General features: G+C 36.8%; 2 protein-coding genes across 2 annotated transcripts in view; both read left to right on the top strand.

Annotated features, from left to right (window-relative positions):
* The window catches only part of LOC134812251 (2-oxoisovalerate dehydrogenase subunit beta, mitochondrial-like), a 704,467-nt gene that overhangs the window by 188,190 nt on the left and 498,251 nt on the right, over positions 1-18,026 (top strand). The window lies entirely within an intron of this gene.
* Positions 1-18,026, top strand: part of LOC134813150 (midasin-like) — a 105,596-nt gene that overhangs the window by 19,719 nt on the left and 67,851 nt on the right. Inside the window, exons 24-33 of the mRNA XM_063820835.1 lie at positions 564-734; positions 9,746-9,894; positions 11,574-11,646; positions 11,756-11,899; positions 12,697-12,877; positions 14,386-14,618; positions 15,845-15,989; positions 16,093-16,241; positions 16,683-16,736; positions 17,333-17,447. Of these exons, the coding sequence (XP_063676905.1) occupies positions 564-734; positions 9,746-9,894; positions 11,574-11,646; positions 11,756-11,899; positions 12,697-12,877; positions 14,386-14,618; positions 15,845-15,989; positions 16,093-16,241; positions 16,683-16,736; positions 17,333-17,447 (1,414 nt within the window). The remainder of the gene's footprint in view (positions 1-563; positions 735-9,745; positions 9,895-11,573; positions 11,647-11,755; positions 11,900-12,696; positions 12,878-14,385; positions 14,619-15,844; positions 15,990-16,092; positions 16,242-16,682; positions 16,737-17,332; positions 17,448-18,026) is intronic.

Here is an 18,026-nt window from a genome sequence, read left to right as displayed (position 1 = left end):
GATCAATTTCAGTCACGATTAAAGATATTGCAAACTGCCTATTTATTATGTGAACTAAAACGATTACCTTCAGTCACGTTGAAATGAATGATGGTTAGCCAATTACCTAAAATGGCATAAATATCTATTATGCTTCATAAAATTTCATGACATTTTATGCTATTTAGAAATTTAAAATTTGGAAAAACCAATCTTTGTACAAAGTTTCAGCATTAAAGAATTAAAATGATAAAAATGTAATTCAATATTCATCTAGAATCTAAATATCATTTTGAACACAAAAATGAAATATGAACTTAAAAAAATTCCCAGCTCGAACACCACATGGGTCTCCGGTCCCTCTTGTATAAATTTTGTACCAATTTAATAAATTCGGTAGTAAATGTTTAGTCCCTCCAAGCTGATTACGATGCTGTAAAGAATATTTCAGAATAACGGACGCTTTTAAAATTATGTGACCAGTTGCAGTGACCAGACTTTATGCCATTTTAGGTCATTGACACCCCCTCCCCGACCTCGCCCGGACGTTAACTTCGACCTTTATTGACAATCTGATCCCGCAGGTTGTTTATGACAATGGACCCCCGGTACAGTGAGCTGTCCAGGCCGATGAGGAACCGAGGAGTTGAGATATATCTTGACTGTGATTATCAAATCAGAAATAATCATCAACCCCGCCTTCTCCCAGAGAACTCAGCCGCTTTCAATGTTAACCTCTATTGTCATTTGTTAAGGTAAGGACATGTTGATTGTTGATGATGTGCTTCCAGCAAGATTGGTACGACAGCGAAAATATCAAATTTCATATTTGCGATTGAAAAATCTTAATTTATTAGAAGCCGTAGAAGTTATACAATTTTATTCAATAAGATAATAATATGATAAGTTTAACATTTAATCACAGTAACAAAAACGATCCGAGAAATCGTTGAACAATATACAATTTGTGATATTCACTCCATATTAACATATTGCACTATTTCATATCTGAGAGGCTTACCTGGACTATAATTGAGATTAATTGACATAAAATAATTAAGTTATTCAAATTAGACATATAATTTATTTATATACCCTTTAAATTTAGATTTCATCTATTCGAATGAAATAATGTCAAGTAGAATCTTGACGTTCTAATACTATGTTAGAGAACGCGTTTCAAAAAACAAAAGTCCTTGATAATTATGATATGTTCTGTATATTTGAACCCTTAGGTTACAAAACCATCAAAAAAAATCACAGTTACCAACTTAAATCTTACGTGACGCCAGAATATAGGTTACTTAACAGTAAATATCTAAGAATGGCTTTGTTTTGCATTCTGATGAGTAAACTTTGACGTATTCAAAATTGAAAAGTTCTGTAAGGAAAATTGTTTACCTTGGTGATTTTAGTTACAGAATGTGTGTGAGGAACGATCCTATCGATAGCCGAGCGCCATTAACAGAAAATTATTATAATTTCAAATATTTTGTTTAAATTTTTTTTAAATGCTCTGTAAATCGATAAAATTATCTGGAGTATCTGATGATAAATGAAGTAAATGAAAACAACGGTGAAATGTCAAGACACAGTGTCAAAATGATACATGAGATACTGGCTGCAATAAATGAAGATAGAAATAAATCTGACAATCAAAAATAAAATTAAGGCTTATTCAAATTTAGCGAATTAATACAATTTATTTATATCACCCCTAATGTACATTTTACATACTCCCATTGCTCATAATGGAAAATAATGTCAAGTAGAAAAAAATCCTTGGTAACTGTTTCTAACTAACTATTTCCTGTCCGAGACACGAACAGTATAATTTATCTAAAGAACACACTGTGAACTCTGAATGATGTTTCCTTACAGATTAATAATATCTGAGAGAGACCCCTAAAGGTACAAAACATTCAATTAGAAAAGGATCACAAGTGACACCACTTAAAAAGATTTTTAGTGATGCTAGAAAGATGTCAAGCTAAAAAAAGACGTCGACTAATTAAGAATGGCTCTATAGATCTTTGCATTCTGGCGAGGAGGTGAAACATTTGACAGTGATTCAGGAAATTGAATCGCTGTGACGTGTAAGGAAAAATATGTTTAGCCTCTCCGCCAGAGTACAGATCTATTTAGTTTAACATAATCGTTGTGGTGTCATTTGTGAACGATCTCTTATCTGATAAACCGTAGTTCGTCAATGCATAGAGCAGAAAATCGTATTATGTAATATTCAAATATTGCTTTGTTTAAAGTTTTTTTAAATGGCGCCGACATAAAAACGTGAAAACCCTCAGTTCTGTGATAAACTTCCACTTCTTCAGAATTAAATCAAACATTTCATTATCATTTAGACTCAGCCTTAAATTGAAAAATACCAGAAACTCCTAAGTAAAAGGTCCCCCAGCATTTTGTCATGACTCAATGTTTCATTTTTGAAAATTCAACTTTAAATTTAACTTTAAAATGACGATTTAACAATGTAACATATCAAAGGAGCATAATTCAAGTACGCAGCGTGCAGACAAATATTACTTCATTTATCGCCGATAACCGATATTATCGCAACATTGCAACCAATAATCAACTATAAATATCAAACCAAATAGGCAAATAATGTAAATAATAGCAACTAATGGGCTTGTCGTCTTGAAATATTTGAGAAACTCCGGATCGGTGACGTAACGAAGGGCCCCGCCTACCCCGGGGGGGAGGGGGGTGAAATATTCGAGATATTTAATCAAGGAACGTCAATCAACCTCCCCCTAGTCGGGGACTGCGAGGAAACGCAATTCCTCGGACCCTAAATTTAGGGGAAGATCGCGAGCCTCGCACATTGTCATCGAGTGTGGGGAATGTCTTTTCCTTATTGGCCTCACTGAGTTTGCGGTTGTTGGAGAGAAGGAATATGAAGGGGTTGATCAGACCGTTTAGCAGGATCATCACGTAGCTTCCAATCGTACAGTAGCAGAAATCTGTCGAAGAAAACTTGGTTTAAAAAAGTATAATTTTGCTTCACATATTAAAGCAAGTAAATAAATCGACTTTATTATATCTTATTATATAAAGAACTTTCACGATTTGTGGACTAAGACTTATTTAATTGAAACAATTGGTAAAAAATCCTTACCATTAAATTGCAGTTTGGTGAGAAACCAGAAGTTAAACGTTGATGTAATCTGAAAATGGAAGCTCATCAAGATTATTTTAGGTGTTCGAGTAAATCTTCTTACTAAACAAGAATTTCGCTGCGGTTAAACCACCCACGATCAATTTTCCCGGCCCTACGATGTACTTGTACCATTAATTCTTTTGAGTCAAAAGTGTGACTGGAAAAGAAGTGCAACATATTTACACACTATTTTTTTAATAAATGAGTGGGATTCGTGCATGGTAAAAAATGACGATTTATTTGACCAATGTAGAGCCGCGCATCAACAATAAATGAATCCAGAAAATTGTGGAAAATAACTTTGCGAAGGAGGAACTTCACTGTAAGTGTAATTAATTAACACATGGCTAGCGTCGCGCGCAGCATAACAGATGCTTCCTATACATATAATTATAGGTTAGTGGTCTATATTGCGAAGGAGCAGACTTTTGTCGTCAACGTAGGACCGTCGGGCCACCTCATATATCCAAACCCGATTACTTATTCCCTACGATCTTTTTGCCTTCGGCAAGAGCAGGGAAAAAATGGAGCATAAAATAATTAAATTATCTATGATGTAGTCATGTTATGTGTCTACGAAGGATGCACTTAAACCTACCCTTAAACTACCCTTAACTAACTACCCTACCTACTGACTATTATAAAAAATCCACCAATTTGATTAAATGTCCAACCGACCTGTTTGTTCAAGTAAAAGTGTTGGATGTATTTTATCAATATTTCCACGCAAATGGACCAGTATGATATATAGCAGATGAAAAAGAGCGACATCACCAGGATAGTCGTCATGGTTGCGTGTTTCAGCCATTTGCCTCGTCCGTCACTCTCGGGCGACTTCTTTTCTTCGTCCTTTTCCCTACAAATCAGTAAAATTATTAGGCATCATCGTGAGGCTTTAATAAAATTGAAAAGATAAAAATAATATACGACTTCATATACTTCAACTTGTCTGTATTTAGTATTATAACCTATTTTAACGTGAAGATAGTTAATGGTCAACAGATTAGTAATCATGGCGAAATAAGGTTTCTTTGTGGGTGATCCTGGACTTACCTCTTTTTAGTCAAGATAGCTGACTCGTTTGTTATCGTTCCCTTGTTATCAGTTTGTGACTGCGATACAGATTCCATCTGTAATGCAGAACGAGCCTGAAATTTAGAGGTCTTGATAACTGATAAGGCACTCTTTTGAAGTCCGTCATACTAAAATGATGAAATCGAATAGATTCCTAGTTATCATATTGATTGTAAACAGGATTTTAGGTTTAACTCACCATTGTAAAAGCCTTCCTACGTTGGCGTATCTTACACATTGTTGAAACAATGCCGATGTACATGACGATGATGAGAATCCCTGGCACCATGAAAGGCACGATCACGAAGAATAGATGCGCCCATACGATTATTTTTCCATCTGGCACGATCTGGGTAGAGAAACTGGTTTTAGCCTCCAAGTTTAAAAAGATAAATGAGAGGATCTGTCGAGTGACGAGTGACTATAACCTAATCGTGATTATAATCTAACTGTTACCAAGATGTAACCCTGTTCAGGACTTTAACAGGGTTACATCTTGGTGACAGTAACATAATATGGTGGCTATACATCACGTGACATAACAATAGCGTCTAAGATCTACTACAACTGAGCTAAGTTGACAATTTTTTGATGATAATATCTAAGACTGCAACACTGAAAACATGTACCAATGCCGAGAACAAAAGTGAATAAATTAGGTTATAAACAGTGATTTAGAATATCTGATACCGCTTTACAGTCCCTCATTAATGTTAGGACGGACATTAAACATACCTCATGAACAGACCAGGAACAGACTGCAAGGTACTCGCTGTAAACATACTTCTTTCCCTTCACGAAGGGCGCTATCGAGACCAATATTGGGAGGATCCAAGCGACTGCTATGAACTTCTTGATGAGGCAGCTGTGGATTACTCTTTTGAAATGGATTGGCCTTGTAATGGCAAATAGTCTGACCACACTGAGACCTGTAAGTTTAATATTGTTAGTAATGTTAATAACTGCCAACAAGGTGTCTCATTCGTAACAAGGTGTCATCCCTTACATTTAATCACGTACATTACGCTTATAGAGTATAATTACGACTAGGGATTAAGACGGTACCGTCATACACTCACCCAGGATAGAAAGCACGGCTTGTCGTGTTGTCACGTTAAATGTGAACCCTGTGAGGTTGCAGATTATCTCACTGAAAACACCAGATCCCATGGTTCGTCCGGCTGCAATACTGCCGAATGCTGCGATCATCGGCAGCAGAGTGTAGAAGAGGTCACTGAGCGCCGTGCTGAAATCAGACACAATTAGAGGATGAACTAGTGAGATAGTTACCGTGAGCTATTAATAACTTTCCTGCTGATCATTATAATGTCCTGCATATTTGATATTGGTAGTAGTACAATTTAATTTGCCCACAACTGTCTGTGATTTATACTAGGTGCAGGATACCTGGTTGCTATTTAATTTTGCCTGGTAATGCCGGCAATATTCATATAATATTAATACTATTTTCGGATGCACGGTCATTATAGAGAAACCACGAGTTGGCTTGGGATGCCTATACAGTTGTAGCAAATCGACAAATTTTGTTTGCCAAAATTAGGAAATGTTAGCCTTTTGGTATGAAATTTAACTTTACTTGTTGTCTTAGTTTGAGGGAAAAAAATTAGATGTGACAAAAAAGCATTCAGGTTATTCTGAAATTGCTCATTGGTTTACGTTCCGTTACTTAATAGAATAAGATCATCATCACGTAATTTAGAAACATAAACTCTAGTATTTTTGCACTTCCTTTACAGACTATTATGGAACTATTCCATTATATATTTAACAGGTTATGGAGATAAACACTACGTCATGCAGTATGAGTAATGAACTATTTTTATTGGAAATGCGTTGAAGATTTGTATATTTTAAATAAAGAGCAAATCCGGTGCAAACTACCATCCAGTTCGAAGGGGGAAAAATGCTGAAAAACCCGCCCAGTTCCCAAATTGAATACTTAAAAAAGCTGATCCGTTCTGTCCCAGTTGGTTAAAAATAAAAGTCTCACTTGAATATGATGTTGAGAGTAGGATTCTCAAAACTGGATGGACTGAGAATCTTCTTGATTGTTGTGACAGTCATGAGGTTGAGACAGGTGGAAACTGCAACCAGTAAAGCGATTGATATGCAAATGTAAACATCTACACTCTCCGAGAACATCTTTTCGGGCTCCATTGTATTGTCTTTTGATCTTGCTAATGGAATAGTTTTCGTTAAATCAATGGTGTTGATAATAGAACAAAGGTCAAACAATCTGTTGTGAACGATAAAACTGCTAGTCCTGTGACGTGGGGTAAGTACACTTTGGGCAATTGGGTTGTACAGGGTGGGCCAAAAGTCAGTACCCATACGTTGGCCTTAATAGCTCAGTCACTGAGTGCCCAATTGAAATAATTCTTTCTGGTATGACTTACTACCACCACTGGTTCGAGGAATTTGTCAAATCGAAACATATTCGTGTTCATTTTTTTCAAATGAAGGTTCATTTTCGCATTTAGTTGATAGTTTGGATAGTCGGATCGAGCCAAATTTTATTGATATGGTGTTTGGCCATTTAAATTACGTTTGTCCTGAAAAAATGAGAGTTTTAGCTTCTCAGATGACCAAGATATGACACATAACGAGTTTGTTCATTACGTGTGATCAGGCGATTGGGTTGAGGCTAGATCCGCGTCAGCATTATGGGAGTCGTGCAGAGAGCCCAATTATCACCGTGCCCACAGAATGCAAATCCTGCTAGCTGCACGCCAGGACTCCCAAAGTATATACGAAATCATAAAATAATAAATATCAATGCAACAGACCCCTGGAGTCTTGAAGCTGTCGCTACCTGGCTCAGAGCAAACCCACTTCCGTTGTAGTACTTCTGCGGGCAGACAAGGGACTTCCGAGCAAGGTCAAAGCCTAGGAGATATGTCTCTATGCAGAGATAGGCCTAGGTTGAGTTCTTAGTGTGGGATTTAGCGAAAGTTCCTGGTGAAGAATCCAAGGAGGTTACCCAAATAAGCAATTCAATGTTGATTGGGTGTGGCCCCCAAAAATCGAATTTTACAATTTTGGTGACGGAATCCTCGAACAAGTAGGTTTTTTGACACGTCTTGAAACACCCTGTACGAAAATTATGATGCTCATGAAAACGAAACCTTCGTAGTTTACTCATTTTGACATTCACGTGTCTGCAGTCAAGGTAGGACCAGTGCGAAGTGTCTCGACGAGATTTGACAACTAATATTGGGTTGAGGAAATAGGCATAATTTATAACGTTTGGAATTTAAAACAAGTTTGATTATAGGGTGCGATACTTATATAGCCAACCATGCCGACCTATATCGTTATGTCATGGCAACGCGTTATGATCATATTATGTTTTAAGGGGGGGGGGCCAATGGGTATTTTTTTGTGAAACTTGATTTCGAGATAGCAGTTGACCAACAAACTAGGACCAGTGACCGAACTTTTGAGGGGGTCCCGGACCCCAACCGCCAAACGGTGCGCGCAGGGCAGCCACGCCCATATTTGGTCCAAATTAGGCCCAATTTAGCCAAATACCCTGTACATGCCCCAAACCCAGGTTTATGGTGCTCTACTTGTAGCTAGTGGTCTCCTGAACTCGTATATGAAATTTCATCAAGATTGGACAAAAAATGACTGAGTTATGAGCCAAAAACCATATGCCCATATTTGGGCATACGCACCAAATTTGGTAGATTTCGTCCCATAAATTGGTCAAATATCAATATTTTTGAATGAAACTTACTTTATATGAAAGGTAAGCCTAAACTACATATTCTCTGTAATTTATAGCTTTATATCTGTTTAAATGTGGATACTAAGGCGAAAAAACCACAAAAAATGAACTAAATTGCCCATATCTCGGTTCGCGATATTCGCGGAATTGATCTCACCAAAATTGTAACAACTCAATCAGTTTTCAAAATTTTTGCATGAAATTTTTGGAATCGACTCGAAATCGCATTTCGACCTTATTTTAAGAACGGATTTTTGATTTAGGCCTCAAAAAAAATTTGGCGGCCAAATTCCAAAATTATATTACAGAAATTCAGAATTTGGCCGCCAAATTTTTTTTGAGGCCTAAATCAAAAATCCGTTCTTAAAATAAGGTCGAAATGCGATTTCGAGTCGATTTCAAAAATTTCATGCAAAAATTTTGAAAACTGATTGAGTTGTTACAATTTTGGTGAGATCAATTCCGCGAATATCGCGAACCGAGATATGGGCAATTTAGTTCATTTTTTGTGGTTTTTTCGCCTTAGTATCCACATTTAAACAGATATAAAGCTATAACTTACAGAGAATATGTAGTTTAGGCTTACCTTTCATATAAAGTAAGTCTCATCCAAAAATATTGATATTTGACCAATTTATGGGACGAAATCTACCAAATTTGGTGCGTATGCCCAAATATGGGCATATGGTTTTTGGCTCATAACTCAGTCATTTTTTGTCCAATCTTGATGAAATTTCATATACGAGTTCAGGAGACCACTAGCTACAAGTAGAGCACCATAAACCTGGGTTTTGGGCATGTTCAGGGTATTTGGCTAAATTGGGCCTAATTTGGACCAAATATGGGCGTGGCTGCCCTGCGCGCACCGTTTGGCGGTTGGGGTCCGGGACCCCCTCAAAAGTTCGGTCACTGGTCCTAGTTTGTTGGTCAACTACTATCTCGAAATCAAGTTTCACAAAAAAATACCCATTGACCCCCCCCCCCCCCCCCCCCCCCTTAAGACGTTATGCGGTGGTGTATTTTCAGAAGCAACATGTTTATATATGGTTTATCAAAAATTCCCTGGTAAATATTAATGTGGTTTTTCATTATGGTTTTTGACTGATTGAAATGCGACAGATATAATGTTTGAAATCCGAAATCAGGACATTAATTTCGACGGAATAGGATCTGACAGATTGTTAAACAAAAAATAAAAGTCATGATATGTAATTTTAAAATTAAATAAACTCGTCTATAATACTCGTTTTTCAAGCAGATTTAATCTCCACCGGGCTGCATAACGAGAACTAACCTCGACCGTGACAGAAATGCCTTCCTTGTTAAATTATAAAATGACAGCCCTATAGTCAAGTTGTACTAGTCAAGCTGTACTAAACGTTTAAGCACTACCAATACCGCTATTATAACCACTTTTATTCTATTTCTAGAGCCCCAGCATAGCTTTTTTGCACATTTCGCATGTCATGTCAGGTATAATTGAGTTCACGAAATGTTACTGGATTTCCACATTTGATTGGTTATATTAGGTAACTTAACCCTAATGTATTGGTATAATGTTACGCCTATTTAGTTCGTTAAAATCTTAGTTCATTAAAATCTTAAACAGTTTCACTCACGAACTTCATAATGTCGATAAACAACAATACAAGGTCATTATCAAAGTATAGTAGTTAAGTAGGTATAGCAGTTTCGTAACAATTTCTAATCGCAAATAAGTTATGAAGTATTAAAGTTGATTTCAATTTCCATTCTTTCAGGAAGCTTTCATATGAGAATACAGAAGAGGTGATGAGGAATATTCTAGGATACCTCCCCATTTCAACATGGTCCTTAATACTCGCTACCTTTGGAAATAAACTTTCCAGTGCTTTCGTGGATTCATTGCGCAGCTTTATCAAGTCAAAAGGTTTGGAGAGAAAAATTGCATATCTGCTTATTATGAAACTATACCAAAATTTGTGGAAGATATTTTCGCTGTTACCTTAAGAACCACTAATGACTAATTTAGTCTACCATAAATTTAGTCAAACTTTTGACTAAAATTGTTGTAAACCAAATTTCTTGAGACTAAATTTTTCGGCGACTAATTTTAAAGCAGACCAAAATTTCAGTAGAGCAAATCTGAGTATGACATGAATATTATTAAGCTAAAATTGTTTATAATTAATATATGACATCACCGTTCGTACTGCACAAAACTGTACCAAAGTCCTATTGCAATTAAAGGGTTAGAGCTCCTCTTGGATATTACATTTTTAATCGATCCATCCCAATGCATGCTCTGTTGAAACGACTGAAGGATCATATCGACATAAACTACGTCGTACCGACAAAAATAGTAAAGTCGAAAAAGGGTGAACAAGAAACTGAACAGTGTACTGAAGAACTTAGTGATACAGAGTCGCAAACTCTGGATCTGATGTTATTGAAATTCCTGAGTAATGCATCGCAGCTTAATCTGTAATGCTCAGACGGGGTAGACTAAATTTGTCGTTCTTAAGGTAAATGGAATGGAAAATGGTCTCGAAAGTCGAAAAATGTGACTAAAATTGTTGTAGACTAAAAGTTTGCGAAATTTGTGACTAAAATTATGGTAACCAAAATTATGGTAACCAAAATTATGGTAACCAAAATTATGGTAACCAAAATTATGGTAACCAAATTTATTGTGAACCAAATTTATTGGCCCTACGGTAGTTTATTGGCCCTAAGGTAGTTGTTGCTGCAAAATTAGTCTTTTGCTGAAACACTCTGGTGAGGCTCAGTGAGTTATGCCATTATTCTATCACAATTTCGAGCTTTTAAAGTTTTAAGATGCAGCTTGCGTCGCAATTCTTGGAAATGTAATAGCTCTATCATAATTGCTAGCTTTTAGAGGTCAGCTTCTCGCGTTGAGGGTATGGACATAATTGTAGACATAGCTATATTGAATTTAAAATGTTAATGGGATACAAATATCAACAGCTAGTGGATTCGATTGCTATTTCTAATATTAGGTGCTGGGCCCCAAAAAATAATTTATAGTTTCAGTCGACTGATTACTTTGCTACAAAATTCCAAGACATGGATCAGCCTGTGACTAAACGCATAAACAAAATAAAACAACCTTTTCCCTTGTGGTGTTGCAGTACCTGGTATCCTTACCGTCACGCAACAGCCATGCTAAACCGTGACACCCGAGGAATTGACGGGCCTCTGATGCATTAGGCAAAGATCAATTTCCAGATTGATTAATAGACATTTCAACGATGACCCGAAAACGTCCATAAAACCACGTCCAACAAAACACGTCCAACAAAACATGTGCGTGGTCGTAGGTTTTCAAGGTGTAAGCTGCATAATACAAGTGGGTGAATTGATGAGATTGGAGTCTGGGCTCACCTAGCTTGAGAGGTTCTGCAATTCTTCAGAACCACACGTCGCCTTAATTTCGTATTATAAAATAAGCTGCCGAATTTCAGTCCCCAAAATGGGTCCCTCAAGAAAGATTAAGGAGCCATATATCCTTCTGTGAGTGCAATGTTTATGCAAAAATGTACCCATGTTTGATGTAATACCCTTAACGTTAACTCAAGGAAATTTCAGAGGGTCACATTGACCTCACTCCAAGCGACTCAAAACTAAGCTCATGGACTGTTAAACCCAATTCTTCATTCAAGTAAGTTTAGAAGCGTTAACAGTAATCATTTGTTGGGAAACCTTTGAATCTTCAAGATATTGATGTACACGAAAAATCTATCTTGGATTGCTCATAATTTGTTTTTTAGGTGTTACAACAAGTTTGTGTGTCTAAGTTATGATCTGAGTACGATGAGCAACAGCAAAACTCTCACTGAATTGGGAAACAGCCTGGCAGCGGTTGAGTGGACAGATCTATATCTCTTCAGGAAATTTTTGCTTTTGTTCAAAATGTTAGTGAAATCTTCATTATCGGCATTATTGCATCACACAGAGAACAGAATTCACTTTAAGTTTAAAAGTTGCAATTTTACCGAGCTGCATCAAAATGTGAAAATTGGCAATAAATCCACAGCATTGCTAACAAACGATGAACTTTTTGTCAATATAGAACTTTAAATACTTTAATAAATCGAAGAATTGCTCGATCGAAATCAGCCAGTCATGCCGTGATGCAGTACGACGTCAGATCTATTCGATAGTAAGATTAATAGTAGCCACAAATTTACTGGCGACTATCCTGTTCAAACAAACCTATCATTGTTTAATTTATCTGTACTACCTTAATTTTAATGGAACTTTTTAATTTTTATTGAGATGGCACGCTTGGTGTATATGAGTGGTTCCTCTATACAGTAATACCCCGATTTACCGCAGAGTTTGGGGAAACGAACTAACCGCAGTAAATCGGGGTTAGTGGTAAATCGGGAGCTATAAAATCGGGGTTTTACTGTATACCGCTTGATAAATAAAGTTTATTCGGCACGGCATGTTGGGCAGTCATATCAAACTCTTAACCGATTTGTTAACGCTAATTATAGCTGATTGCTCCCCCATAAATCAATCTACAGATGTTTTATCGGTACATTATTTTAAATATTAGTACATGATTTCTCAACGAAGTGATCTTGGTACAATTTGCCAGTTGTATTTATTATGGTATTTTGCTGAAACTTCTTGGCGGTTGCTTCCTGAATTTGGAATCCTTTAAAATGATATTTCAATTTGCAACAGCCACTTGTTTTTTCAGGTTCAGTAAAGGCGAGAATGGAACGCTCTGGTGGGAACTAAGAGAGGCATTACTCGACCACCCACTATCCTCCCTGTACGACGACCGGTTTGGGTCCTCCAGGGACGATGTTCATTGGCACCTGGTGGAGATTGTTGGCCATCCTCCCCTGGTTCAGTCAGAGGAACTTGGCTGCATTATCGTAAGTTGTGTGACGTAATCAGAAATACGGCCATTTTGATTTCTGCAAATAAAATTAAACAATGTTTCGGTTGTAGTAGTAAGTAGTAGGTTGTCTGGCAAAATCGAGTATTCTTGAATAGTGTTAGCCTTTTAAACTCATTAAACTGTCTTATTTAAATGCAGTATAACATTGTTTTACTGAAAAATGGAAATTGCACGATCAAATACCGGTAGTGGAGGTACGATATTATAAATAAAACTACAAACGAAGACTTGCAGTACAAACAATTAGTTACCGAGTAAATCGAAGCCCGGTAACCGACGATCATCCACAGAATTAAAAATGTCGTCTCGATTGCTGAGTGCTGAAGCAGGTAGCTGGTATGACAAATCACACGATGACGATTTGTTTGACTCTATAATTTATATGTCTCGACATCAAACGAGACGAAATCTACTTTAAGAACTTAATTTTTGCTTCTGTGGAAATGTTAGAAATAGCGGCATGAGTGCATTACCATCTACCATTAATTTCTCAGTGGCTCACTGCAAGAGTGCAAGAGGCAGAATTTTAAATATAAAACGTCCATCTTAAAGCTTTACAGGGAGGAGAGGAGCTACTGTCTTCAATAGTATCTTATTCATTTCAGATCAAGGACACTCATTGCGAAATTAAATTTGTTGGTTTGAAAGCTGGCTAGGAAAAGATTAAATTTTAGTAGATTGTAGTATAGATCTGAAAATCCCAATATCATAGCAGATTAATTGACAGAATTATTCACCGGAAAATAAAAAACAAAAATCATCGTTCTAACACATACTAAAACGACACAAAATCTTGTTACCACCTGGGTGGGCCAACCCAATACCTCAACTCGCATGGCACTTGGATAGTATAGTTAGATGAGGTAACACAGCTCTTACAGCGGAACACGCGTCCGATGAGCGTGAGGAGCGCAATTAGATACCATGGTAACCATGAAAACGCGATACAACGCCTGTACTTGTATTGTGACGCGTTTTACTAGACAACTTTGATTAACTCAGTGAGAATCTAGTAAAATTTGCAAAGATATACTTAATATTCATTCAAACCTAATAAAGCTAAGAAATACGAACTTTATTCCACGCAAATATGTTGACAGCTTAAATAATCCGGAAACCTTTTGATGTGCTCGATGTTAAACCGTTAAGTGGTCCAAGTAGCAGGATAGTTGCTAGTCAGCTCCAGGTTGATATCAAATATCAAAGTCGAATATTCGAATATTCACCTGGAAGTGACTCAAAATGTTCATATCATGGAGCCAAGGTGTAGACTAGCCACAACAGCTGGCTAAAACGGTCATTACCAAACATGATCACATACTACTCAATAAGTGTTATATATTTGTAGTTTTGTTATTAGTTTTAAATATTCTACAAAGTACGTTACAAAGTAGTTCAATTTAAATATTATAAAGATGAATACATTGCAAACAACTGAATAGTTATCTCAAAGAACCTTCATTAAAATCGAATATATTACAGGATAGTTATTTGACGGAGTGTGACGTATTCACTAGTCACGATGATGCGTTTCTGCAGATCATATTCGAAGGAATAACTCCTGACCAACGCAATCAAACGGTGAACTCGAGTGTGAAACCAGTCGAGGGTAACTGTGACAACAATGAAATACCTAATTCGACGGGGAAGGAATCCTCACGAACCACTGGACTGGCTCTGTTGTTAGCGGAGATTTTAGTCACTCCCACCAACCTGTTAGTAGAGCCTACGTAAAACTTTCCACATATTTAAACACAATTCATCAGACAACCCTAATATTTTCTTGTAAACTCCATTTAATGTCATTGAAATTACACCTAACAACTTCATGAAACCGCCCAAGATCCACTTAAATGACAGAACTCACAGAAGTCTACACAAGAAGTCATAGCTAACCCATATCCTTGTAGTGTACTGGTTACCAATACAAAAGGCTTTCTATCATGCAATCAAAAGAATCAAACTCCTTGATTCTCATTTCCCTTAACTAAATCACATTACTGGTCTTATTAAATAACCTTATTCCCAGCAATTATACACCAAAGAAGGATAGTATTATATATTATTCTGTTGATCTGAATATAATAGTATAATATCATAAGGTAATCATAATCGACCGATCACCTCGCCATGGCCCGTGTCCATTGTCCAAACGCTTTCTTCGGTATATTGTCTCGATTATTTTATTTTGATTTGATGAGATTTTTATCGGACCTTAGATTGTATAGACACAGTTCCTTGAGGTTTGATATTACTTTATTTTGAGCTATGGTCACGTTACACGAACGGCTGGGCGTACCTAATGTTAAAGTTTAGTGGCGGAGAAAAAATTATCAAATAGAAATAAGAAATACAAAAAGTTACGAAACCTTTTGACTCGATTACAGACTCGAAGGAGTCTATAGATTATCACTCGGACTAGCAGCAGCAAGGATTGCCTTAGATTAGATATGAACTCGATTTGAGCAAGAAGTTGATTACTGTTCACTCACGTGACCCGTGAACATGACCTCTGCTATAACTCGAGAGACTGTGGGATACTGAAGGGAAAGGAAGCAGTTCTAACGAGCTCTTCTCAAACACAAGGATATATCTTGTGAACTTGGCTAGTATATATGAAACATTTGATATGGAGTTGTAGAGGGAGTTATGTGCCTCGCCGGGCTAAAGTAGTGGATGACCTTGCTGTACGGCAAGTTAAACAAGGATCTGAAACTACTAGGTTCCGTACAGACTCAACTCTGCACCCGTGTCAATATGTTCATTATATGCAAGCCTCTTGATTTATAATCATTGATCAAGTCGATATATAAATCAGTCCATCAAAAAGGATCCATGCTGATAAATTGGTTCCACTTGCAAGGAGTCCGCACAACTTACAAACTATTAAGAAGAGTGGTATAATTAGTGATAAAATAATTTACAATTACCTTTTTATCAGTAACGAAGACGATAAGAGAGCTATTAGGAGTGCAGTGTTTCCTCACGTCTCACCGTATTTAAGATGGTCTCTCAGAGCATTCACGGGACAATCTCAACATCTTACGGATATACTTGCTTATCTGATCTACAAAACGTCTGATTCGGTAGGTCTAGTTTTACTAAGATAATGGAGACAGTTTCCAGTGTGATTCATGAATCAATTGGATGAACAAATACTTGATCGATAATTATAACTTTTGTTTTCAGGTTGATTCAAATGGCAAAAGTTTTAGTAAAGATCAAGATACGGTGCTCGATGTCCCATCAATGTGTTCCTTTGACGAATGGACCAAGAATCTCACACAAACAATATCAAACCAGATCCTTCGCTCGCTTATCGGGGGATCTTCAATAATGTAGGTGGAATAAAATGCAACAAAATAACCTTCGTAGAATATCATGGTGCTTGAGTCGCTTTGCGACGGAAATTGATATTTCGTCGTCTACCCGATCATTGGCTAACTATAAATTGTATGCTTAGTTTACTTCCATTTTACCGTAAAATACCATTTTTACCCAAATACCTTGTTACACTGGTCGTCTGGGCAATTACAGGAAAACGGAGCATTTTAAAATACCAGCGCTGATTTTATTAAATTGTTATAATTCAAGTAGCATGAGCTAAACTGCCGAGGCATAAAGTTTAATAATGTAGTTTCCAGAATATTCAAAAAGAAAGTGTGCTCTTTTATAAAGATAACGGAGTTTGTAGACCACCCAAGTCCAGGTATTGATAATACAATGTACTTGGCAATGATGGATCTAGCAATTACTATCCGTTCAGTTTAATCTTTCAGGAAGAACTTGCGGCACGCACGCTTGAAAACAATAAGAAGTGTTAGCGGTAAAAGGTGAGTTTCACTCTCATTCCCGCGTAATGATTAAAAAATACTCTAATAATGTTGTATGCTTTCTGCAGACTTTAGAGAAGTTAAGCGTCCTTTTTGGCTTGCCAAATGAAATTTTTGCCCGTTGGCAAGACCCGGTGGCCGGTAGGTCTATTAAAGAGTAAAATTACCCGGAAATTGGAATATTATAAATTCTTGTTCGATCGGGGAATCACAATTATTGTGATTCCATAAAAAGATTTCATTTGAGATCTGTTCAGAAATTTCGTTCGAAATAAAAGACGTCCAAAAATGCAACTCGATTTATGACCAAAATCGGCGTAAGGGTACGAACTTGCGCAATTGATAAAAAACCACCCCTTACCGCATTAAGTATAAATGATCTTCAATGATGATAATCAAATTATAATAACAATACAGTATAGAGCATTGCTAAAGAGTTTCTTACAATTGTATTTAAATATGTATCATGAATTACGTTATCGTAGAGGCGCACATGTTTGATGTTTAGAATTGTTTATCGACATAAATATTTATCGATAAATTGCTGTATAAAATTAAAATGTGACTTTATTTATTATTTATTTATGACTCTTTAGGACGGATGCGGGGACGGTGGATTCGCTGTTGGAGACCATGGAAAAGACTTGTTTACTTAGTAAATCAGATCCTGTGAAGCACTATACCATCCTCCACAATTTTACCTTGGCATATGTAAGTTCTATTTATTGTTATTCAGATGACTATAAAACAGAAACCATAACGTAGGATGATGCTCAATAAAACTGAAAATCATTAAAAACCGTTTTATTTAATTGTTTTGACGCGACGGTTGTCTTATGTTGGTACGTAACCTACCCTTGAGCTTCTCAAATATATGGATTGTTCGGCATTCCATTTAGCCACCCACGATGGCAAGATACGACATCTTGGGTGGTTTAAGGGGGCCGGGGGTCTTCATCAAAATGCTCTCTATATAGTTGTTTCTTAAAGATGGGAGTGATATCTACCAGCTGCTTTTGTGTCCCATGGAAAAATATCGTTCCTAGCCGAAATTATCGCCTGAAGCTTTCAGGATATGTTCTAGGGACCATTTAAAAGAGATCGCTCAGACACAATTTTGAGATGGGCCTTTGAAAATGTTTTATTTGATTTTGAAGATCGTGGACCTCAAAAAATCGTCAAAAAACGAGGTCGAATGCCGAACAATCCACATAATATTAAAGACTGGAGAGCTACGACAGAATATAAATAGTTAGCAGTGAATGGGAGCACTGGCCACTGTATCCTTTC

This window comes from Bolinopsis microptera, chromosome 3 (assembly GCF_026151205.1).
Source record: "Bolinopsis microptera isolate Bmic1 chromosome 3, MBARI_Bmic_1.0, whole genome shotgun sequence".
NCBI lineage: Eukaryota > Metazoa > Ctenophora > Tentaculata > Lobata > Bolinopsidae > Bolinopsis > Bolinopsis microptera.
Note: the sequence above shows the minus strand (reverse complement) of the source record. Positions and strands in the feature narration are given on the sequence as shown.